The 25,450-nt window shown below is 42.4% G+C and overlaps 1 protein-coding gene across 1 annotated transcript in view; it reads left to right on the top strand.

The window, feature by feature from the left end:
- LOC130282229 (ovostatin-like) overlaps positions 1-25,450 on the top strand; it is a 63,988-nt gene that overhangs the window by 5,435 nt on the left and 33,103 nt on the right. The window contains exons 2-15 of the mRNA XM_056530248.1: positions 1,074-1,257; positions 2,057-2,213; positions 3,235-3,287; positions 4,726-4,746; positions 5,169-5,337; positions 6,612-6,696; positions 15,712-15,838; positions 16,159-16,273; positions 16,397-16,512; positions 17,689-17,847; positions 18,956-19,186; positions 20,855-20,912; positions 22,735-22,877; positions 24,566-24,715. Coding sequence (XP_056386223.1) covers positions 1,074-1,257; positions 2,057-2,213; positions 3,235-3,287; positions 4,726-4,746; positions 5,169-5,337; positions 6,612-6,696; positions 15,712-15,838; positions 16,159-16,273; positions 16,397-16,512; positions 17,689-17,847; positions 18,956-19,186; positions 20,855-20,912; positions 22,735-22,877; positions 24,566-24,715 — 1,768 coding nt within the window. The remainder of the gene's footprint in view (positions 1-1,073; positions 1,258-2,056; positions 2,214-3,234; positions 3,288-4,725; positions 4,747-5,168; positions 5,338-6,611; positions 6,697-15,711; positions 15,839-16,158; positions 16,274-16,396; positions 16,513-17,688; positions 17,848-18,955; positions 19,187-20,854; positions 20,913-22,734; positions 22,878-24,565; positions 24,716-25,450) is intronic.

Below are 25,450 nucleotides of genomic sequence, written 5' to 3'. Positions count from 1 at the left end.
TGTCTCCAGTGTATTCTTTTACTACGTTTTCATTACTAAAATGCACAATTTCTTTGTCACTGATCTACCACTTGCTGCATTTAGATAAGCCTGAGCTGAGTAAAACCTGTGAAATAGATAGCTTTTAGAATGAAGTGTGAGTGGAGGACAGTAGCACATGATCCTAGATGCATGTTAAAATTTTTGATCGGTCGAGGCCTCAGTGCTGAGACCCCCACCGATCAGGAGAATGAGCGGAAATAAGCATGTAGTAGCATGCTTTACTTCCTGGCTCTTAACTGTCTTTGTCTCACTGCTCCATTATACATCTACAAGTGACTTTTGAGTCCTTTGACATAATGGAAGTCTATATGGCAGTCTAGAGATATAACAGCATACATTTAGGTATGTTTTAAATGTATCTCCTGATGTACTGCTGTGGTATAGATGTGAACAAGCCCTTAATCTATTATTTCCACTTCATGCGTAGGGTCATGTTCACACCATGAATTTCCGAGTGAGCACTGGTGGCATACTTCAGCTCGGAATTTCTGCTCCTCTGCTTTCAATGGGATTCTGCTAAACCGTGCACACAGTGGATTTTCCACGGGAAACATCTACCACACAAAAAAAAAAAAAACTGATTCCGGCCTCCACTAAAATATTTGACATGTCTGCTCGGAAATGCATTGCCATCTACAGAGATAGCGCATTTCCGAGCGGTCCTAGTGCCAGCATTTTCTGTCAACCCAAGCTGCCTGCGGAATATCTATCCTTGTTTTCCGGGCTGACATTCCGCAACATTTCGGTAGTGTGAACATGGCCTTAGTCTGCTGTCTGCCTTTGAGAGTCATCTTGGCTTTGATATATAGCCCTTTTCCTGTTTATGTTCTTATCCTTATTGCAGCATCTTTTTTGATGTTGACTTCTAATGCTGAACCTGATGCCAACATTTGTGACGCTTCTTATCTTTACTTAGATATGATTGCCAATGTATCCTTTGTCTCCGTCAACCAAACAGTTCATACCAAACATATAGACTTGTGACTCATTTTTCTCCTAACCATATCATACGTCTTGTTGTTCCTCTGTAGACAATGCGCCTTCTCCATTCCTGCACTGCTGAAGAGCGGAGAGACCGTCAAAGGATGTCTGGAGGTCAAACGCCACTCAGAACCTGTCAGTGTGAATATCATCCTAGAGGTCAGCGGTGTGAATTACACGATCGCCAATGAGCAGGTCCCAGCTGAGAACACTTTCAAGTGTCTGGAATTCCAGGTTGGTCTCAGGTCTAGATTTTTATCAGATTTTAAAAGATAATAGAATTTAGGGTTCATCCTTAAAGGGGTACTCCGCCCCTAGACATCTTATCCTTTGGATAGGGCATAAGATTTCAAATCATGGAGGTCCCGCTGCTGGGGACCCCTGCGATCTCGGCTGCAGCACCCCAGATATCTGGTGCATGGAGCAAACTTTGCTCCGTGCCACGATGTGGGGTGCAGACTTATGACGTCACGGTCAAGCCTGCTCGTGAAGTCATGGCCACACACCCTCAATGCAAGTCTATGGGAGGGGGCGTGACATCCGTCACGCCCCCTCCCGTAGACTTGCATTGAGGGGGCGTGGCTGTGTCATCAATAGCGGGGCATGGCTGTGACGTCACAAGCCTCTGGCGCTGCACCCGACACTCTAAACGAACGCCGGGTGCAGGAGGGAGATCCCCAGGTTTCCCAGCAGCGAGACTCCCATGATCAGACATCTTATCCCCTATCCTTTGGATAGGGGATAGGATGTCTAGGGGTGCAGAACCCCTTTAAGAAGTTAGTAGTTTGGGCCACCAAGGTAATCAAGAACTAGCTGATCTGGATCTTCAATCGAAAGATTGTAATGCCACGAGTATTTACATTCTGTAGGAATCCATGACCATTGACCTTTTCATGGCTAGTCAGGAATGCTAATGGTTCCTGTTGCTGATATTTGGCATGTTTGAAGAACATAGCATGGAATGTTTTTGGAAAAGCCCTAACCCCTTGAAATATATGGCGTTGATTTTTCGTTGTTTTTTCTTTCTCTTTAGGTTCCTAATGTAACTCGAGCTGCTCCGGTCTTTCTCACAATCACTGCCATTGCCACCAATTTCAACTATACAGCCCGCAGACCGGTGGTGGTGGCTCCAACAGGCAAAATCACATTGATCCAGTTAGAAAGGTCCATCTACAAACCTGGACAGGAAGGTATGTTTACATTTCACTTGACCAATCTGACTTTGTAATGCCTCTTTTACATATGTCTGGCACCGGCATCTTTTCCCTCTGGCACTGTAGAAAATGCATCGGGGGGTAAACTGATGCTAGAACTGATCCCATTTTTTTTTTTTAAATGGGACTGTTGGACGTGCCGGACTGGCACTCAGAAACAAAAGGTGCCAGATGCTACACAACTGATGACAACAGCTGTGGCATCAGTTGCATCGAAATATAATCTGGGTTCACGTATGCTGGATGCCGGACATTGATAATACCAGCCTTACTGATTCAAAGGAAACATAACAGACCCTTACGACTTAGAATGGACCTGTCTGGTGTTTTTTTTTTATTTATGCAATGAATATTTTTTTGCAAAATTAACATCAAGAAGGGCATCCGCATTGGTTGCCCCAGAGGGTCAAGTCCCGGAAAGGAAAGTGTAGGAACTCACCCAAGATTTCCACTCAAGGGCTGGAAGGGTTGGTCCTGCAAGACTCCTGCTAATGGGAACATTGTTCCTGCTGTGGAAAAAGTGCAGGAACTCTGTACCCATGTGTTCCTGCAGGACCTATGCCCTGGGTTGTCCCCTTTTAAAAATTGGTTGGCACCTTTCTATAAACTACCACTCTGTTATCCATTGAACATTCTGGCATCATCATCAATTGAAATCCAAAACAAATCTGAGGCTAATCCGCACATGTGAACACAACCATATAATCAAACCTGAGGCTTTTATTTCTCCTGTGACAAAAGTGAATTTTAAAGTTGAAGCCACATCTTAAGATACCCAGACTAAGGAACTTTTGGGACAGGTGCTCCCCCCTCTGACAGCGAGAACACCCGCCCCACAAACGCGCTCTTCCTATCTTATCTCAGGATGAGTAGCTGGGTAAGGGTTGTATCACTCTATAACTGGGTAGACTTGCAGACCAGGAGAGCAAAAGGAAAAAGAACAAAGTTTAGTTAAAGATTTCTATTTCTCATTACTTTGTATTCATTTATTTTGCAGTGAGTTTTAATGTGATTGCATTGGATAATAATCTGAAACCAGTGGACGACAAAGTGAGTATAGTATACTAGACTGTACAGGGGAAGAGAGCAGTATTATAGTAGTTATATTCTTGTATATATAGGAGCAGTATTATAGTAGTTATATTCTTGTATATAGGAGCAGTATTATAGTAGTTATATTCTTGTATATAGGAGCAGTATTATAGTAGTTATATTATTGTATATATAGGAGCAGTATTATAGTAGTTATATTCTTGTATATATAGGAGCAGTATTATAGTAGTTATATTCTTGTATATAGGAGCAGTATTATAGTAGTTATATTCTTGTATATAGGGGGCAGTATTATAGTAGTTATATTCTTGTATATAGGAGCAGTATTATAGTAGTTATATTCTTGTATATAGGAGTCAGTATTATAGTAGTTATATTCTTGTATATAGGAGCAGTATTATAGTAGTTATATTCTTATATATAGGAACAGTATTATAGTAGTTATATTCTTGTATATAGGAGGCAGTATTATAGTAGTTATATTCTTGTATATAGGAGGCAGTATTATAGTAGTTATATTCTTGTATATAGGAGCAGTATTATAGTAGTTATATTCTTGTATATAGGAGCAGTATTATAGTAGTTATATTCTTGTATATAGGAGTCAGTATTATAGTAGTTATATTCTTGTATATAGGAGCAGTATTATAGTAGTTATATTCTTATATATAGGAACAGTATTATAGTAGTTATATTCTTGTATATAGGAGGCAGTATTATAGTAATTATATTCTTGTATATAGGAGGCAGTATTATAGTAGTTATATTCTTGTATATAGGAGCAGTATTATAGTAGTTATATTCTTGTATATAGGAGCAGTATTATAGTAGTTATATTCTTGTATATAGGAGCAGTATTATAGTAGTTATATTCTTGTATATAGGAGCAGTATTATAGTAGTTATATTCTTGTATATAGGAGCAGTATTATAGTAGTTATATTCTTGTATATAGGGTGAAGTATTATAGTAGTTATATTCTTGTACATAGGAGCAGTATTATAGTAGTTATATTCTTGTACATAGGAGCAGTATTATAGTAGTTATATTCTTGCATATAGGAGGCAGTGTTATAGTAGTTATATTCTTATTCATTGGAGGCAGTATTATAGTAGTTATATTTTTGTATATAGAGGCAGTATTATAGAAGTTATATTCTTGTATATAGGAGCAGTATTATAGTAGTTATATTCTTGTACATAGGAGCATTATTATAGTAGTTATATTCTTGTATATAGGAGCAGTATTATAATAGTTATATTCTTGTACACAGGGGCAGTATTATAGTAGTTGTGTTTTTGCACATAGGAGATATTCTTACAGTAACATTAGATTCTCTACACTCTTGTGTTAGAGAAAAGGATCATAATGTTATATTATCTTCATGGTTATATTAATAATATTCATAATAATATGTTTCTTCTTCTTTGTTTCAGTATCCTCTTATCTATATAACGGTATGTATATGGAGTAGTCATTGAATATAATCACTATATGCATGTGTTCTTTATATATATATATATATATATATATATATATATATTATAATTTTTTAGTTTTTTTTTAAGAGGTGTCTTTAGAACAATTTGACACTTTGTTTTTTGGGAGTTATGTACCCATTACATTGACTGAAAAACACTTTTGTAAGACATGTAAAATAGGTGGGACAAAATAATAATTCTCACTCTGAAATGTTATCAAAGGAGATTGATGGAAATGGTTATAGATATGCTGACTGTACCTACTTTAATACTATATATCTCACTGTACCTCACATACGTGCTTATCACATTGTGTACTGTACACATACTGGAGTTTAGTGGTGACGTTATATTGAAGACATTTTGGATACATGTTTTGTTCTATATTTTGTATATAGGATCCCTCTGGAAACCGTCTTTTTCAATGGATTGACCAAGCAGCAGTGAATGGCATTCTGTCCTTATCGTTCAGTATACTGGATGATCCAGACTTTGGCTCATACACAATACAAATTGAAAGAGAGTTCCGTGATCCAGTTTCAAAAACATTCACTACTGATGAGTATGGTATGTATTATTATTATTATTATTATTATTATTATTATTATTATTACTATTCTTTATTTTTGTATCACCTTTACATAGTCATGTCTTTGAAGTAACATAGTAACATAGTTCATAAGGTTGACAAAAGACCCAAAAGACCAGAGTCCATCAAGTTCAATCTATATCCCTAATGAGGCCCTGCTGAGTTAACCCCTTAACGACCACGGACATAAATGTACGTCCTGGTGTATGACTGTGAGCAGAAGATGTAGCTGCAGCATCTCTACCTCAGTCTATATGTGAGACTACATGCTTAGAGAGGGAAAATGGAGAGCATACAGCATGACTCTTATGTGATTTCAGGGAGAACACCCCCCCCCCCCCTCCCCCAACATTCATTTACAGAAACAGGCAGAGGGAAGTTTAGACACATTATTATATTACATATAACAACTGGCGTTAAGAGTTTTTTTTCATAAACATATATACACTTTAATGGGGATCAGAAGAATGTGGGGGGGGGGGGGTTTCTAGTAACACCATTCTCTGATTTACAACCAATGTATTCTCTATAGATTTCAAGAGGTAATCTCGCCCATGCTTGACCCTTTGCATTGAGGTTCATGAGACTGTTGAGACCCAATTAGCTCCTAGCAGGCTATAACTACCCCTCCCCCTTATTACAATAATTAATTAAATAATAACTGACACAACAACAATTCAACTTTTTATGGGTGGGGATCGGCCACAGCTTTATTTATAAAATTACTTATATAAATAACAATTTAACTGTAACAAAGACACCGATTGGCTTCTTGCCAACCCGAGAGGTGCTTCCACACTGTCCTGTGTAGAGGTCTACCCCGGGTTGACCCCGCTTTCACCGTCTTCTTACCGCCAAGCTGTGACTTACAATAAACAGAGATACAAAAAGGGAGGGAGGGAGGGAGGGAGGGCAAAACTCCGGGTCCTGGGCAGATTGAGGGGGGAAGGGAGGCACCACAGCTATAAATACCCAGGGGAGGGCCCCTGAAAGCCCGGGAAACTAGTACACCCCTGATTGGTGCACTCCTTCCCCCCCACCCATGGGACATACCACTATAGTTACCAACAAGTTTTTACAGATGGGGGAGGGGGCTAAAAACCTTGCCTGTATATTTCTTAACCCCTTAACTGCTTACCAGTCAGGGGGCAAGCTAGTTATGCACAGTTTGCCCCTCCAGAACTATGAAAGAAGTTGACCAAAAAAAAAAAAAAAAGTACAGAATGTCATTGTTTTACCTCTTGTCTTTCAGTTTTGCCCAACTTTGGGTCAGAATTATCAGTTCCCAATTCCATAACCATCCTGGACAAGAGTGTTTCATACTCAGTTACTTCCAAGTAAGTGCCCTAGGAGCTTGGTGCTTTCTATACAAAGCCTAATATTTATATTGTGTTCTCTTTTCAAAATTTCTAGATCTCTAGTAATCTTTTTACCAATTATATACAGATAAACAATATGGGTATGGGATCTCAGAGGTTAATATATTTTTTTTTATTTGACTATGCTACAGGGGCTGTAAAGTTAGTGTAGTTCATAATATAGTGTCTGTACCTGTGTGTGACGTTTTTCTCCCAATTCTTCTGTGATTTTCACTCCAATATTTATTTTTACCAGCATACAAAATGACTGTTGTCGCAGATTTTTCCCAGCTTGCAATGTGGCCGAGACCTGACTCACTAGTCAGCTGATGACAGGGAGCCTGTCTGCTTCAATGGGTGGAGCGATGGCTTGGTGGGAGAGAGATCAATCTGCAACTAATGTAACAGCTGTAGGCACCCTGATTGAAAACCACACTGGTTTGAATGGATGCAGCTCATTTATGTTTCAATGGGTGGGGGGGCTGATGTGTGGGAAGGAGGAAGATGGAATTGTGGGATTTGTAGTCAAAAAAGAAAAGTCAAACAGGAAATACCAGTTCACAAAAAACTAGCCACAGTGTTATGGTGTTATGGTAATCTCACAACATAGCCATTTAGCCCCAAGACAAGCGCAGATCCTTCCTAAACATGTCCATTACTGTCTGCCAGGTACGTACTAAAATCACCTTATGCTGGATAACCACTTTAATTTGTAGCGTGTTACCCTTTTAAGCTATAACCTTTATTAATTCTATTAAAATATGAAAAAAACATATATATATATATATATATATATATATATATATATATATATATAGGCTAAAAATATTTAAAAAAATTGTAAGATGTGGAAATAAACAACAAGTATGTATATCTTTTTATGGTACAATTGTTTCCATTTTCAAAAAATAACTTTTGCAATGGTAGACTGTCACGATCAACTGGGGTCAGCTATACCCCAAGACAAATTCACAGTTGCGAAAGTCATCAGCAAATATACAAGAGACCACACTTTATAAATGACAGAAGATATATATATATATATATATATATATATATATATATATATATTAATTACTCACGTTTTTTTGTAGAGACGATATTCAGATGTAGGCGGTTAGAGTCGGCACTGTCACATGATAAATGCTTCTGGTGGAGGAATAGTATAAACAATAATGCAAGTCAATAAATCACTTCTGTCCCTGATCACTCACTCCTACAATCGCCCTACCTACCAGTGGAGGATGAGCCCCCACTTCAATCGCCGGCTGTCCACTAAAGGACCCTAGGATACCCTACTGACCATATATAAATTGCCCTAATGGTGATGCATTACCATATACGAATCTAGAACCAATAAGTGAAAAAACGAGCAGATAATGTGCTCAAAATTATATCACAAAAAAATATATATAGTAAAAACTCCTCAATGCGTTTCCTCCCATTGAAGATAATAGTGGGGTTCCTCAGGGGGTAGTAGCAGATGAAATGTAAGCTATGCAGGGAAAAAGATACAATGCATATGATACATGATGTTTAAAGTATATCCGTGCTGCTGGAGTGCACATAGATGCCGTGCGTCCCTGACATTGGTATTTTTTTCATATTTTAATAGAATTAATAAAGGCTATATCTTAAAAGGGTATCACCCTACAAATTTAATCTAGTAATGTAAATAACAAGTGTAGATATATGACTGTTTTTTTGGGCAAGCAAGGCAAGATATTTATTGGGCTTATATTTATCTCATACATATATAATGGAACCCTTAAGTGAATTTCCATACAAATTTCCTTGTAAATGTTTTTCTAAACAATTGACAACTCCCAACACTTAGCCAGGTGTATAGCTTTAGTGGGTACACAGTTATTGGCCCTGTTGGGATCTAATGTCTGAGGATGCCCCATTTGCCCCTGAGGATGCGCCCCTTTGCCATATAAAAAGACTAGAGATGAGTAAACTGTTTAAAAGTTTGGTTCTATCGGCTTGGAGGACCTGTACTTTACCAATAGCGCCAAAAATGTGTGTATAACACTGTCTTAGAGCCCTACAAGCCCAGATCACCTTGGAGTGTAGCTTTCTACTTACTTCTAAGCTGTTTTTAAGGCAAAGTTAAATTTAAAGTAACGGCAACACGTATGTCTATGGGTTTACAGATGGCGCCCGGTGGTAACTAACAGGTTACCTTAAGATTAGTGTTAAAAATGTATCCTTTTTGTAGGAAGATGCCTGATGGTATATGCACATAGAGGTACCTGAACAAGCAATGGCTTTTTCCATATGATCCCTTTTTTGGCTGTAGTAAGTTTTTTACAAACTGTGGAAAAACTATTCTCATTTTGGCCATAGCAACAGGATTGGTATCCTAGAAAGAGCACAAAAGTTATACAAAACCCTCTATGTGGATTTTTCACAATTAGTGTAAAACAAATGTCACACTTAACTTACAATGAAAACAGATTTTGCACTGATAGAACAGCAGAATTCTCTCTGCTGCTTGACTACAATTATTATGTGTGTGTGTGTGTGTGTGTGTGGCCCTAGTCCTATCTCTGTTGTTTACTGATCACTGTCCCTCACAGAGATCTTCACCTAACACCTCTCTAAAATGGCTGCTGAAGCTATGTGCATAGGCTTTTTTTTTTACTGGCTCTGACATCCCCTCTATACTGCCTTTTGATTGGCTGGGCTTGATGTGTGAAGGGCATTATGGGATTCCCTGAGGTGATGTGATTCGTCCTTCTCCTCTATTCTGCCATGCTACTATTTGTAACTTAGCAGGTTCTGCCAGACCGAACTGCCCAAAGTTCGAGTTCTAGCCAAACCAAACCAAAGTGCTGACCAAGCTCAGGTACTACGGGTTCCGTTTGCTCATCTCTAAAGAAAACACAATAGCAGTTGGGGGCCTCTAACAGATTTTGCATAGACACCAAGAGATGTCAAGCGAAAATGTATTTACTATTGTGTCTTTTACGCAACCATCTTTTTTTTTTTCCAGCCATGACAAAAAGCTTATTATCTTATATCTGCAAAAGGGTATGTTCACACTACAGTGTGTGAACGGAGATTCAGACTGGCAGCAGGCGTCGGCGGTAGGACCGCACGGCACTGCGCAGTCACCATTGACGGCTATGCAGTGCTCGCAGACTTCCACGCAAAGAATGAACATGTTGTCACGATTCGGCTGGCAGGAGGTGGATCCTCTGTGCCAGAGAGGGATTGGCGTGGACCGTGCTAGTGGACCGGTTCTAAGCTGCTACTGGTTTTCACCAGAGCCCGCCGCAAAGCGGGATGGTCTTGCAGCGGCGGTAGCAACCAGGTCGTATCCACTAGCAACGGCTCAACCTCTCTGACTGCTGAAGATAGGCGCGGTACAAGGGAGTAGACAAGAGCAAGGTCGGACGTAGCAGAAGGTCGGGGCAGGCAGCAAGGATCGTAGTCAGGGGCAACGGCAGGAGGTCTGGAACACAGGCTAGGAACACACTGGGAAACGTTTTCACTGGCACGATGGCAACAAGATCCGGCGAGGGAGTGCAGGGGAAGTGAGGTATACATAGGGAGTGCACAGGTGAACACACTAATTAGAACAACTGTGCCAATCAGTGGCGCAGTGGCCCTTTAAATCGCAGAGACCCGGCGCGCGCGCGCCCTAGGGAGCGGGGCCGCGCGTGCCGGGACAGGACCGACGGAGAGCGAGTCAGGTACGGGAGCCGGGGTGCGCATCGCGAGCGGGCGCCACCCGCATCGCGAATCGCATCCCGGCTGGAGGCGGTATCGCAGCGCACCCGGTCAGTGGATCTGACCGGGGCGCTGCAGTAGCGAGGATGTGGCGAGCGCTCCGGGGAGGAGCGGGGACCCGGAGCGCTCGGCGTAACAGTACCCCCCCCTTGGGTCTCCCCCTCTTCTTGGAGCCTGAGAACCTGAGGACCAGACTTTTGTCTAGGATGTTGTCTTCAGGTTCCCAGGATCTCTCTTCAGGACCACAGCCCTCCCAATCGACCCAAAAAAATTTTTTCCCTCTGACCGTCTTGGAGGCCAGTATCTCCTTTACGGAGAAGATGTCAGAGGAACCGGAAACAGGAGTGGGAGAAACAAGTTTGGGAGAGAAACGGTTGATGATGAGTGGTTTAAGAAGAGAGACATGAAAGGCATTAGGAATACGAAGAGAAGGAGGAAGAAGAAGTTTGTAAGAGACAGGATTAATTTGGCACAAGATTTTGAAAGGACCAAGATAGCGTGGTCCCAGTTTGTAGCTGGGGACACGGAAGCGGACATATTTAGCGGAGAGCCATACCTTGTCTCCGGGAGAAAAAATGGGGGGAGCTCTTCTTTTCTTATCGGCAAACTTTTTCATGCGAGATGAAGCCTGTAAAAGAGAATTTTGGGTCTCTTTCCATATGGTGGAAAGATCACGAGTTATTTCATCCAAAGCGGGCAAACCAGAGGGCAAGGGAGTAGGGAGGGGGGGAAGAGGGTGACGGCCGTACACCACGAAAAATGGGGATTTAGAAGAAGATTCAGAGACTCTGAAGTTGTACGAGAATTCGGCCCATGGTAGAAGATCTGCCCAGTCATCCTGGCGGGAGGAAACAAAATGCCGTAAATAGTCACCCAGGACCTGGTTAATTCTTTCTACTTGCCCATTGGATTGAGGATGATAAGCAGAAGAGAAGTTTAATTTAATCTTGAGTTGTTTACAGAGAGCCCTCCAGAATTTTGACACGAATTGGACGCCTCTATCCGAGACGATCTGCGTGTGCAAACCGTGAAGACGAAAAATGTGTACAAAAAATTGTTTTGCCAACTGAGGCGCTGAAGGAAGACCAGGAAGAGGAATAAAATGTGCCATCTTGGAAAATCGATCAACGACCACCCAAACAACAGTGTTGCCACGGGATGGGGGTAAGTCTGTAATAAAGTCCATACCAATCAGAGACCAAGGCTGTTCGGGGACAGGCAGAGGATGAAGGAGACCAGCAGGCTTCTGGCGAGGAGTCTTATCCCGGGCACAGACAGTACAGGCCCGCACAAAATCAACAACATCCGTCTCCAGAGTCGGCCACCAATAGAAGCGAGAGATGAGTTGCAAAGACTTTTTGATGCCCGCATGGCCAGCGAGGTGGGAGGAGTGACCCCATTTGAGAATCCCGAGACGTTGGCGTGGAGAAACGAAGGTCTTCCCTGGAGGAGTTTGCCTGATGGAGGCTGGAGAAGTGGAGATCAGACAGTCAGGAGGAATGATGTGTTGCGGAGAGACCTCTACTTCCGAAGCATCCGAGGAACGAGAGAGAGCATCGGCCCTAATGTTCTTGTCGGCAGGGCGAAAATGAATTTCAAAGTTAAAACGGGCAAAGAACAAAGACCACCTGGCCTGGCGAGGATTCAGCCGTTGGGCAGACTGGAGATAGGAGAGATTCTTGTGGTTGGTGTAAATGATAACTGGAAATTTTGATCCCTCCAGCAGATGCCTCCATTCCTCAAGTGCCAATTTAATGGCCAGTAGTTCTCGATCCCCGATGGAGTAGTTCCTCTCCGCCGGAGAGAAGGTCCTAGAAAAAAAACCACAAGTAACAGCATGCCCGGAAGAATTTTTTTGTAGAAGGACCGCTCCAGCTCCCACTGAGGAGGCATCAACCTCCAATAGGAAGGGTTTAGATGGGTCAGGTCTGGAGAGCACGGGAGCAGAAGAAAAGGCAGACTTGAGCCGTTTAAATGCGTCTTCCGCTTGAGGAGACCAGGACTTAGGATTGGCATTCTTCTTGGTTAAAGCCACGATAGGAGCCACAATAGTGGAAAAATGAGGAATAAATTGTCTGTATTAATTGGCGAACCCCAAAAAACGTTGGATAGCACGGAGTCCGGAGGGGCGTGGCCAATCTAAGACGGCAGAGAGTTTATCTGGGTCCATTTGTAGTCCCTGGCCAGAGACCAAGTATCCTAGGAAAGGAAGAGATTGACATTCAAACAGACATTTCTCCATTTTGGCATAAAGTTGATTGTCTCGAAGTCTCTGAAGAACCATGCGGACATGCTGGCGATGTTCTTCTAAGTTGGCAGAAAAAAATCAGAATATCGTCCAGATACACAACAACACAGGAATATAAGAGATCACGAAAAATTTCATTAACAAAGTCTTGGAAGACGGCAGGGGTGTTGCACAGGCCAAAGGGCATGACCAGATACTCAAAGTGTCCATCTCTGGTGTTAAATGCAGTTTTCCATTCGTCCCCCTCCCTGATGCGGATGAGATTATATGCACCTCTTAAGTCCAGTTTGGTAAAGATGTGGGCACCTTGAAGGCGATCAAAGAGTTCAGAGATAAGAGGTAGGGGGTAGCGGTTCTTTACCGTGATTTTATTTAGTCCGCAGTAATCAATGCAAGGACGTAGGGAGCCATCTTTTTTGGACACAAAGAAAAATCCAGCTCCGGCAGGAGAGGAGGATTTGCGGATAAACCCCCTTTTTAAATTTTCCTGGATGTATTCAGACATAGCAAGAGTCTCTGGGGCGGACAGAGGATAAATTCTGCCCCGGGGTGGAGTAGTGCCCGGGAGGAGGTCAATAGGACAGTCAAAAGGCCTGTGAGGGGGTAAAGTCTCAGCTTGCTTTTTGCAAAATACGTCAGCATAGTCCATATAAGCCTTAAGGAGACCGGTTACAGGGGGAACCACAGGGTCACGGCAGGGAGTACTGGGAACCGGTTTAAGACAGTCCTTGAAACAAGAAGTACCCCAGCTCTTGATCTCTCCTGTGGACCAATCAAGGGTTGGGGAATGGCGTTGAAGCCACGGTAGTCCAAGGAGAATTTCGGAAGTGCAATTGGAGAGGACCAAAAACTCAATTTTTTCGTGATGAGGTCCGATGCACATTAGGAGGGGTTCCGTGCGGTAACGCACGGCACAGTCCAATCTTTCATTGTTAACACAATTGATGTAGAGGGGTCTGGCGAGACTGGTCACTGAAATGTTGAACCTGTTGATGAGAGAGGCCAAAATAAAATTTCCTGCAGATCCGGAATCCAAGAAGGCCTTAGTAGAGAAGGAGAAGGTAGAGGCAGATATCCGCACAGGCACAGTAAGGCGTGGAGAAGCAGAGTTGACATCAAGAACTGTCTCACCTTTGTGCGGAGTCAGCGTACGTCTTTCCAGGCGGGGAGGACGGATAGGACAATCCTTCAGGAAGTGTTCGGTACCGGCACAGTACAGGCAAAGATTCTCCATGCGGCGTCGTGTCCTCTCTTGAGGTGTCAAGCGAGACCGGTCAACTTGCATAGCCTCCACGGCGGGAGGCACAGGAACGGATTGCAGAGGACCAGAGGAGAGAGGAGCCGGGGAGAAAAAACGCCTCGTGCGAACAAAGTCCATATCCTGGCGGAGCTCCTGACGCCTTTCGGAAAAACGCATGTCAATGCGAGTGGCAAGATGAATGAGTTCATGCAGGTTAACAGGAATTTCTCGTGCGGCCAGAACATATTTAATGTTGCTGGATAGGCCTTTTTTAAAGGTCGCGCAGAGGGCCTCATTATTCCAGGATAATTCGGAAGCAAGAGTACGGAATTGGATGGCGTACTCGCCAACAGAAGAATTACCCTGGACCAGGTTCAGCAGGGCAGTCTCAGCAGAAGAGGCTCGGGCAGGTTCCTCAAAGACACTTCGAATTTCCGAGAAGAAGGAGTGTACAGAGGCAGTGACGGGGTCATTGCGGTCCCAGAGCGGTGTGGCCCATGACAGAGCTTTCCCAGACAGAAGGCTGACTACGAAAGCCACCTTAGACCTTTCAGTAGGAAACTGGTCCGACATCATCTCCAAGTGCAGGGAACATTGTGAAAGAAAGCCACGGCAAAAGTTAGAGTCCCCATCAAATTTATCCGGCAAGGAAAGTCGTAGGCCGGAAGCGGCCACTCGCTGCGGAGGAGGTGCAGGAGCTGGCGGAGGAGATGATTGCTGAAGCTGTGGTAGTAGCTGCTGTAGCATCACGGTCAGTTGAGACAGCTGGTGGCCTTGTTGCGCTATCTGTTGCGACTGCTGAGCGACCACAGTGGTGAGGTCGGCGACAACTGGCAGTGGAACTTCAGCGGGATCCATGGCCGGATCTACTGTCACGATTCGGCTGGCAGGAGGTGGATCCTCTGTGCCAGAGAGGGATTGGCATGGACCGTGCTAGTGGACCGGTTCTAAGCTGCTACTGGTTTTCACCAGAGCCCACCGCAAAGCGGGATGGTCTTGCAGCGGCGGTAGCAACCAGGTCGTATCCACTAGCAACGGCTCAACCTCTCTGACTGCTGAAGATAGGCGCGGTACAAGGGAGTAGACAAGAGCAAGGTCGGACGTAGCAGAAGGTCGGGGCAGGCAGCAAGGATCGTAGTCAGGGGCAACGGCAGGAGGTCTGGAACACAGGCTAGGAACACACTGGGAAACGCTTTCACTGGCACGATGGCAACAAGATCCGGCGAGGGAGTGCAGGGGAAGTGAGGTATACATAGGGAGTGCACAGGTGAACACACTAATTAGAACAACTGCGCCAATCAGTGGCGCAGTGGCCCTTTAAATCGCAGAGACCCGGCGCGCGCGCGCCCTAGGGAGCGGGGCCGCGCGCGCCGGGACAGGACCGACGGAGAGCGAGTCAGGTACGGGAGCCGGGGTGCGCATCGCGAGCGGGCGCCACCCGCATCGCGAATCGCATCCCGGCTGGAGGCGGTATCGCAGCGCACCCGGTCAGTGGATCTGACCGGGGCGCTGCAGTAGCGAGGATGTGGCGAGCGCTCCGGGGAGGAGCGGGGACCCGGAGCGCTCGGCGTAACACATGTTCTTTCTTTGCGCTGAACAATTTCAGCGGCCGAATTGTCCGCCGCTGAAATTCCGCAGTGTGAACGGGTCTCGCGGAGACCCATTCAGACTAATGTTAAGTTCACACCGCGGAATTCCGTAGTGTGAACATACCCTTACACAGGTGCTGTTTTAGTTCGTGCTGAATTTTCTTGTCTTTTTTACCTAGGTACACATATGGCCAGGGCGTCCCCGGGAAGGTATCAGGTAGAATGTGCAGAACACCTCAAAATTTTTACCCAGGAAATGCTTGCAACAGGAATCCAGATGGTCTCTGCGTTCCTATCACTGGAGAAGTAAGTCTCATTTATAAATCATGGCTCAACATTTATAAGTATTGTGTATGAGAATGTGTGCAAGACTAACCTCAGGAGTGTGCAACCTAGTGTCAATAAACCACTGGACCTGATGGCCTGGACTTCTACAGTTTGCATCCCCAATCATTTATGGTGCCAAAACCTATGAAAAGTTGTGTATATGATACAGCTGTCTTCCCTAGTGCCCAAATTTATGTATGGGCCCTACTGAAGGCAGTGACTGATATGAGTGCAGAAATGTGAATAGACTTCAATACAATGTAATAATGAAGTGTGCTATTTGTTTAACTACCTTGCAGTTGGATTCCAATGGTACGTTAAGTGGAGAACTTGACTTGACACCTTTTCAACTTGATCGGCCAGGATACAGCATGTCCCTTACTCTGCAAGTAACTGTGATAGAAGAGGGTTCAGGTAAATGACGTGTCTTATTGATGCCTGATGCTTGGAACGTCCTGTCTTTCATTGACTACCTTGTTCTGCATCTTTAAAATATATTAATATATATTCACTATTTTACTTATTTCTCTTCAATAGGAATCCAAGTGACCGAGTCAAAGGTCATCAGTATTACTAACCAGTTGGGTCGGGTGTCTTTTAACCGTGAGAACATGGAGCAGTATTACAAAAAAGGACTTCCCTATTATGTAGAGGTCAGTCAGTTCTTTAAGAAGACACCTTCTGTTTTCAAACAATGACTATCCTACTGATATACAACCTCTAGTTTAGGAATCCAGTAATCCAAATTAAGGTTATAGATGTAGTATTGGCATCAGTCACCCACCATAATGGCTGCTTTATTATAAATTACATAACTTGAACATTATAGGAACATACCCACAATTCTATAGGGCCATAGAGAGAACTTTTAAAAAGTCTATCCAGAACAGTATAGTAGCATAACTGTAACTGTATAGGACCATAGCTAGAACTCTATAGGAGCATATCTAGAACTCTATAGGACCATAGCTAGAACTCTATAGGAGCATAGCCTGAACTCTATAGAATCATATCTAGAACTCTATAGGAGCATATCTAGAACTATATTGGATCATATCTAGAATTCTATAGGAGCATAGCTAGAACTTTATAGAAGCATAGCTAGAACTCTATAAGAGCATAGCTAGAACTCTATAAGAGCATAGCTAGAACTCTATAGGACCATAGCTGGAACTCTATAGGAGCATAGCTTGAACTCTATAGGAGCATAATTGAACTCTATATGAGCATATCTAGAACCCTGTAGGAGCATATCAAGAACTCTATAGGAGCATAGCTAGAACTCTATAGGAGCATAGCTAGAACTCTATAGGAGCACAGCTAGTAAAGAGTTCCAGCTATACACCTATGGCAAGAATTGTATAGGATAATACATGCAATGTAAGAGCATAGCTGATCTCTGTAAGAGCATGACTGGAATTCTACGGAAGTAAGCAACTCTGTAGGAGCATAGCTCAAGCAAATAACAGCTTAGATGAAACTTTAGAAAAGCATTGCTGAACTCTATAGGACCATAACTGGAACTCTATAGGAGCATTTCTGAAAGTCAATACGTACAGGGTAGAACTTTATAAGATCATTGGGGAAAACATATACGACCAAAGTTAAAACTTTTTCAGAGCATAGTTTGAAATCTATAGAAGAATAGCTAGAAATCTATTGGATCCTACCCCAGATCTGTCATACTATTGCATCCTGACTGACAGTACTTCTTAAGCCAATACCTTTTCTGTCCAAATCTAACAAATAATGCAGTGAACATGTTATAGTATTTTTTGCTTGAGTGATTCTCAATTTCTACAACAATCACTGTATATGTATTATTGCAGGTTACGGCAAAAGATGGTCGTGATAGTCCACTTAGTGATGAGATAATAGAACTGCAAGTAGATGGGAAAACTATTATGAATCTGACCACAGATGCCAATGGTAAAGCCAAGGATTTCATTGATACCTCTGAACTGGATCAACCAACTGTCAGTATACAGGTGAGTGGATGTTTTAAAAAGATCCAGTTATAATATTGGTGTTTGGGTTTGGGTTCCTTGACCAGAGTTTATACAGGAGCATGAACAAACTTTACAACAAATGCAGGAATCTTTCAGTGAACAGAACCAACACATCGAAGACATCTACCACTGGCAAACAACCAGGCTCTATTTCCACCCCTTCCACTAAACTTTTATTTTTCATCGTGCAATGCGTTTCACTGCGCATGGGCAGCTTCCTCAGGCACGCCTGAGGAAGCTGCCCATGTGCAGTGAAACACATTGCACGATGAAAAATAAAAGTTTAGTGGAAGCGGTGGAACTAGAGCTTGTTTGTTTGTCAGTAGTAGAAACATAGTTATTTTCTTTTTTAGTTGCTTTTCCAATCACAGTACAGGACACGACCCACACCTTCATGCTTTGCTATGTCATAACTGGTGAAAATGCACTAAACAGGCTGGCACTGTAAGAAGCCAATGATTTACACAGTACACTACTATATATATGGCACGTTGAGGGAGCCAGGATAACTTTTTATTGTAAGGTGCTTTCTGAGGAAAGAAACTGCAGCAGCACAGCAAGGAAGGGGTTACTTTAATCACAGATCTGCTGCTGTTGAAGACAAGCTGGCAGACTATGAGGAGAGGAGGGATTAGATACAGAAGGCAGAACTGTGTACATACAGCAGCAGCACATCAAGGAACACTAAGCACTGAAACTGCTGCTGCGAAGATCAGGGGGTTTGATTCACCTTTCATGGACAGTGAAGATCCTCAGGAGAACAGACACATCATGTGGGTACACAGCTTTTTTTTCTCTTTCCCCTTCTCCTGTACAGAACACACGCAAAGCTCTTCTTACACTTCCTGTGTTCTGTCCTGATCTGTTACTAGAGACAGATTTTGCCTAACAACAGGTACTAAGCAGTGGATTTTGCAGGGAAGGGAGAAACCTAGTGGCCAATATTTTAGAACTGTTGTCCTTGGGTAAAAAGTTAATTTTGATAAAGTAAGTGATTTACAAAAATGTCAGGAATCACATAGGCTACCACATAGAGGGAAGTTATTTATAACAGTGACCATTTATTTTGTCTTTCTATCCTTCCCAGGTCAATTACAAGAATTCTGAACAATGTTATGATTCTAACTTTGTTGTGCCCACTTATTCCAATGACTACTACTCCATCACACGTGCCTATTCTCGGTCCGGGAGCTTTGTGCAGATTGAAGGGCCAAAAGAGGAGCTTCAGTGTGGAGAAACATATAATCTTACAGTCAAGTACATCTTTAGTAAATCAGGTCTTCAAGAAGGGGAAACCACTGCAGATTTCAGCTACATGGTGAGTATTGGCAGCTGAGGGTTAGACTATTGTTAGGCTTAGTAGCCAATATGAAAGATGAACAATATAAAAAAAAATAAAAAAAAAATAAAGGTTAAATGAAAAATCACAAATTATTGTTACAAAAAATCTTTAACTTTACTTAAACCTTATGTCATGTTTTTATTAGACTGTCTGTGAATCTTTAAAATGAGTCATCTATAATTTCATCCATTTTCTGGGATAAACTATAGTAAATTTGTCATTCCATGGGAATACACTTTTTATTTGCAAAAAATAATTTAAACTTTTGTATGCCAGGCAATTGAAATACATGGTTTAATAAAGTTCTCCCTTAGTCTTTAAAGGATACAATGTATATAAAAGTAGTAAGTAATAAAAGAAGGAATAATAATATTAATATTAATAATAATAATAATACTAATAATTAATACTACTACTACTACTACTAATAATAATAATAATAATAAAAAATAATAATAATTAATACTACTACTACTACTACTACTACTACTAATAATAATTAATACTACTACTACTAATAATAATAATAATAATTAATGCTACTACTACTACTACTACTACTACTACTACTACTAATAATAATAATAATAATAATAATAATAATAATGCAGGGAAATGGGGGTGCATTGATTTATATGTTAAAGGTCCTCATATACAATAAAAAAAAGTTATCGGGACTAAGCAACTATATAGTGTGTTTGGGGGTGGCCCTGATTGTGTCTCTTGTCTGATGACATTGGAGAAAAAAAGGATCAGTCATGTTAAAGGGGTACTCCAGTGAAAAAAATATTTTTTAAATCAACTGGTGCCAGAATATTATACAGAGTTCTATATTACTTCTATTTAAAAACCTTAATTTTTCTAGTACGTATCAGCTGCTGTATACTCCAGAGGAAGTTGTGTAGTTCTTCCTAGTCTGACCACAGTGCTCTCTGCTGACACCTCTGTCCATGTCAGGAACTGTCCAGAGCAGAAGAGGTTTGCTATGGGGATTTGCTTCTACTCTGTACAGTTCCTGACATGGACAGAGGTGTCAGCAGAGAAAACTGTGGTCAGACTGGAAAGAACTACACAACTTCCTCTGAAGCATACAGCAACTGACAATTACTGGAGGGGTTAAGATTTTTTAAATATAAGTAATTTACAAATCTAGGAAATAGAAAGGTAGGTTTCAGCTCACCTGATCCCACACGTGCACGACCAGCCTCTTTAAAGCAATAGAGGTGAAGAAAGGTGGAGCCAGCACTGCATAAAATGTTTCGGTGTACCCTCCCCTTGTGGGCGGTGTAAAAGATTGTGCTGAAGTATACACATGTATGCCATGACTAAGGGCCTTATGGGCTGAAACGCGTCTGCGTTTGAGAATTACAAACTTTGCCTTCTTGCAATTTTGTCCTTGTATTGCACTTCTTGCCTGCCATGGAATTTTAACTTGGAATCAATAAAGAACATTTTATGCAGTGCTGGCTCCACCTTTCTTCACCTCTATTAATTTACAAATCTGTATAACTTTATAGCACCAGTTGATATGAAAGCATTTTTTTCTACCGTATTCAGCTATTAAAGGTATTGGTGCCACATTGTATGTTCCAACAACCTTTAGTTCTTGATAACTTTAATTTGTTTTTCTTTCTTTCAATTTAGACCATGTCAAGGACAAAGATTATAGACTCTGGAAAAATCCCCGCAGATCTATCCCAATGTGAGTATTACCATTTCTCATTGATTTCAAAACACATTGGCCCTCATTTACTATTGCAAACCCAACATGTTTTGTCTGGTTGTGCATCAGATTCTGTCGAATTGCATCAGAAATTCTGTCTGTGCCAGAATTTGCGGCAGAATTGGAAAAACCCCGACTAACGCTCCATTTTGCTAAGATGGCGTGGTCTCTGAAAAGGGGCGTGTTCCCGACATTTTCACAAAAACCCAACATATTTACTAAGGTTTCCACATAAAATGTGGTGGATTTGAGCTCAGGAAAACCAGACAGATCAGAACATGTGTAAAAAAAAAAAGCAAAATGTAGGGAAAGTGGAAAATGTAGGGAAAACCTTAGTAAATACCGTGGAAAATAAATTGTAGGGAATTAAAACCCACGAAGAAACCTACACAACACTCTTAGTAAATAAGAGCCATTGTACGTTAATAGAAGGATACAAAGAGGGGTCAATGATGATAGAGGAGATGATCTTCATATTAGACCATTGTCCCACTATCTATCTATCTAAAAAAATAGGTATAGAGCAGCACCTCCAAAAATGAAGTAAATATGGTGCAAGCAGGTCTCTGGGACCCTGGTCCCGGGTCCAATGGGATACATGAACAAAAGGATGACAGCAGCACTTCAGCAAGCCAGTGGCTTGAGAATGGTGTTGTGAGGACACCGAAACGTCGCACTTGCCTGTTCATGGAATAAAAGTCACTTTATATTTTGATATTTTGGAGTGCTGCTGTCATCCTTTTGTTCATCTATCTATCTATCTAGCTATCTATCCATCTATCTATCTATGTCATATCTATATATCTATTTTTCTCATATCTATCTATCTCATATATATCTATCTCTCTCTCTCTCTCTTTCATCTATCTCATATCTATCTATTGTGGTGCCAGGGTGGTAATGGAGTCTAGGGTGTTGCAATGGTGGTGTAGGGTATGTCGGTGTTAACCCTTAATTGTCGTGATGCCAGGGTGTGGTTTCCTCAATGTAATAATCCTACCGCCAACACCAACACCACAAACGGCAGGGAGAAATAATGGAATGTCCACAGCACATTTGGGTGAATAAACGGAAGAAACTTTACTGCAGATTTTATGCAACTGCATGTAACAGAACAGTCTTTGCAAGAGCGAACCGTGGTACAGGTTCCTCACAGGTTTGCTGGGACTCTGGGATCAATGAGCTTTGATGCTAGCCACTGTGCTACTAGTTTGGAAGATTTGGATTTGTAGTAGTCACACAGGATTTGCAGGTTGAGCTTGGATAACTCACGGTTTTGTGGCTGCTAGGATATCAGGCTTCAGGCCTAACTTGAATTGATGCAGATATGAGATTGTGCTGCTTTCAGGTACAGGTCCCAAGAGAGCAAAGAGAGTGAATCTAGTGGCAGCATCCCCTTATATATTAGGGCTGGACAAAGCTCATTGGTCAGCAGAACCTGTCAGTCCTGACCCAGTGAACTCTGGGTATCACATGACCCAAAGGTTCTTAAACCATAATACAATTTAATTAAAGGCATGTGACCTCTAAGGTCCTATACAGAGGTATTCCTATATAACATATTAAATATATATATATATATATATATATATATATATATACACATTAAACAACACAGCCAGGAGGCGACTAGGGGTAATTCTTACAGGAGAGCCCTATTGTCATGGAGGGGCTCTGGCTGAGGGGACTTTAGACAGAGGAACAGGACCAAGTCCTGTTCTGGGACACCACACTATCTATCTATCTATCTCATATCTATCTATCTATCTATTGACTGGTTTATTCTTCTCCTACCTTACAGCTCTACAAGGAGAGTTCTCCATCTCTGTACAGATAACTCCAGACCATGCCCCAGGTGTTGATGTTATAGTCTACTACATGATGGAGAAAGAGATTGTAACCAGCACCATTCACCTCAATACTGAGAAGTGCTTCAGTAACCAGGTAAGGAGAAATTCTATATAATCCGTCAGTCATCAAACTTAATAGTCTTTGTGTTCTATAGGCCGCCAATTTTTTTTGTGGCATACTGATACTCTTTTGGTAATGGAAGACTATGGACATGTTTAGAGACTATGTTGAGAGCTTTCTCAGCATACCCATGAAACTTAAATGGGTACTCTGCTGCTCAGCGTTTGGAACAAACTATTCCGAACGCTGGAGCCGGTGTCAGGAGCATATGACGTCATAGCCACACCCCCTCATGACATTTCACCCCGCCCCCTCAATGCAAGTCTACGGCTGTCACGCCCCCTCCCATAGACTTACATTGAGGGGGCGGGCGTGACATCACAAGCTCCCGGTGCCGGCTCCAGCGTTCGGGACAGTTTGTTCCAAACGCTGAGCAGCAGAGTACCCATTTAAGGGGGTATTCCAGTCTTCAAATTTGCCTTCCTGGTCTCCTCTTTGCTGTTTGTAGCTGTTAGACGGGGACAGGGAAGCTGAAATGTAACTCTGCTAACGTAACTCTCGGACTGTTGGGAAGAGGAATTAAGGAGATAAACAAAAATTTGATGTGACCAGACCCCCCAAACAGTTTCCTAGATTACAGGCCTTTGCTCATAATCCTAGAATTTCAACTACAGATCAAAATAAATCCTCCTTGGAATACATTCACATTGCTTATATGGTGTGGTTTGAAATGCAGAAACTGTGCAGTAAAAAAAACACTTAGTGTCACTGGCAAAAATCCTGCTCCAATTGACTTTAAAGGGGTACTCCAGTGGTAGACGTTTTTTATTTTTTTAAATCAACTGGTGCCAGAAAGTTAAACTTTTTTCTTTTCTTTTTTCTTTTCTGTCTGACCACAGTGCTCTCTGCTGACACCTCTGTCCATGTCAGGAATAGGAGCAGGAGAAAATCCCCATAGCAAACCTCTCCTGCTCTGGACAGTTCCTGACATGAACAGAGGTGTCAGCAGAGAGCACTGTGGTCAGACAGAAAAGACATTCAAAAAGAAAAGAACTTCCTCTGTATAAGTACTGGAAGGATTAAGATAAATAGAAGTCATTTACAAATCTGTATAACTTTCTGTCACCAACTTCAGGGGTCACCACGCCCCCTTTTGATGTCATGCCCCGCCCCTCATGACATCACGTTCGCCCCTCAATGCAAGTCTTTGGGAGAGGGCGTGACAGCCGTCACCCCCCCTCCCATAAACTTGCATTGAGGGTGTTGGGCAACAACATCACGAGGGGGCGTAGCGACCCCTGAAGCCTGCACCCAGTGTTCGGAACTAAATGTTCTGAATGCTGGGGAGTGGAGTACCCCTTTAAATGAGCACTGTTGTTTTCAAAAGCTTTTTTATAATGTTGATAATTGATGGAGATGGAGTAGATGCCACAGTAAGGGTCTATTCACACAGCGGAATTTCCCCTTGCGGAATTCTCTGAAATTAAAGCCCATAGACTTCTATGGGATTCTGCACTCTCATTCAGACTTATGAAATTCCGCTTGCGTGTGAATGGGAGTGCGGAATCCCATAGAAGTTTATAGGCTTTAATTTGAGGGGGAATTCCACAAGCGGAAATTCTGCCGTGTGAATAAACCCTTATTGCTGCCTCTATAGCAAAGTTGCCTGAAGTAAAAGCAGCAACTTTTTGAACTCCAGTTTTCCCGTCTTCTCTCGCCAGGTGTCCCTGGAATTCGCAGAACAAAAAGGAAAACCCGGTTCCACTGTTAACTTGGATATCACATCAGCATCACATTCTCTCTGTGCCGTGAGGGTCTACGACTCCAGCCTTCTGCTTCTACAACAAGACCAAGCTCTCACACCCGCAATGGTAAGACATTAAGACAAAGTAAGACTAAAGTGGAATAGCCACCAATATCTACCGGGCAAGAAAAGAAGGTAGTGACACTCCAAATAGTGAAATAAAGAGGGTCTTTATTCAACCCAACGTGCAACGATGTTTCGAAGGTCTCACACCATCAATTTCAATGGTGTGAGACCATCGAAACGTCACTGCACATTGGGGTGAATAAAGTCCCTTCTTTTTTCACTATTTGGAGTGCCACTCCCTTCTCTTTTTGACAGCATGCTGTGGATCCTGCACCAGGACCCAGCCTGGTGGGCACCCAAACACAAAAGTCTAGGAGTGCTACTTTCTTCTTTTGTATACCAATATCTTCTGGTTACATTCCAGCTCCCAATAACTCGAGCTGTTTTGTACAATGGAAGCGACGCGTCTTTGATACATTTTTCATTCTATACGTGTAGATAGAAGTGGACAGGAAGGCACCAAATGCAAAATACACAAACTTCAGGGTAAAATACTTGATGCTTATGCAAAATTGAGCCAACACTTTGAAATGGCCGGCGGTGGTGCTAGGATAAATGTAAAGGACAGGCTTGTAATATCGTCAGTACGTAGAAGAAAAAACTAAACAAATCCGCAGTCACCACCGGGATCGGCGAACGGTGCTCCTATATGGAGTAGAACATCTGACCGAGACTGCAGAGAAGGGTTGGTGCGCTCAGAGGCTATAACCGGTTATTTCGCACATCAGCGCTTCAT

The sequence above is a fragment of the Hyla sarda genome, chromosome 7, assembly GCF_029499605.1.
Source record: "Hyla sarda isolate aHylSar1 chromosome 7, aHylSar1.hap1, whole genome shotgun sequence".
Classification (NCBI taxonomy): Eukaryota; Metazoa; Chordata; class Amphibia; order Anura; family Hylidae; genus Hyla; species Hyla sarda.
Note: the sequence above shows the minus strand (reverse complement) of the source record. Positions and strands in the feature narration are given on the sequence as shown.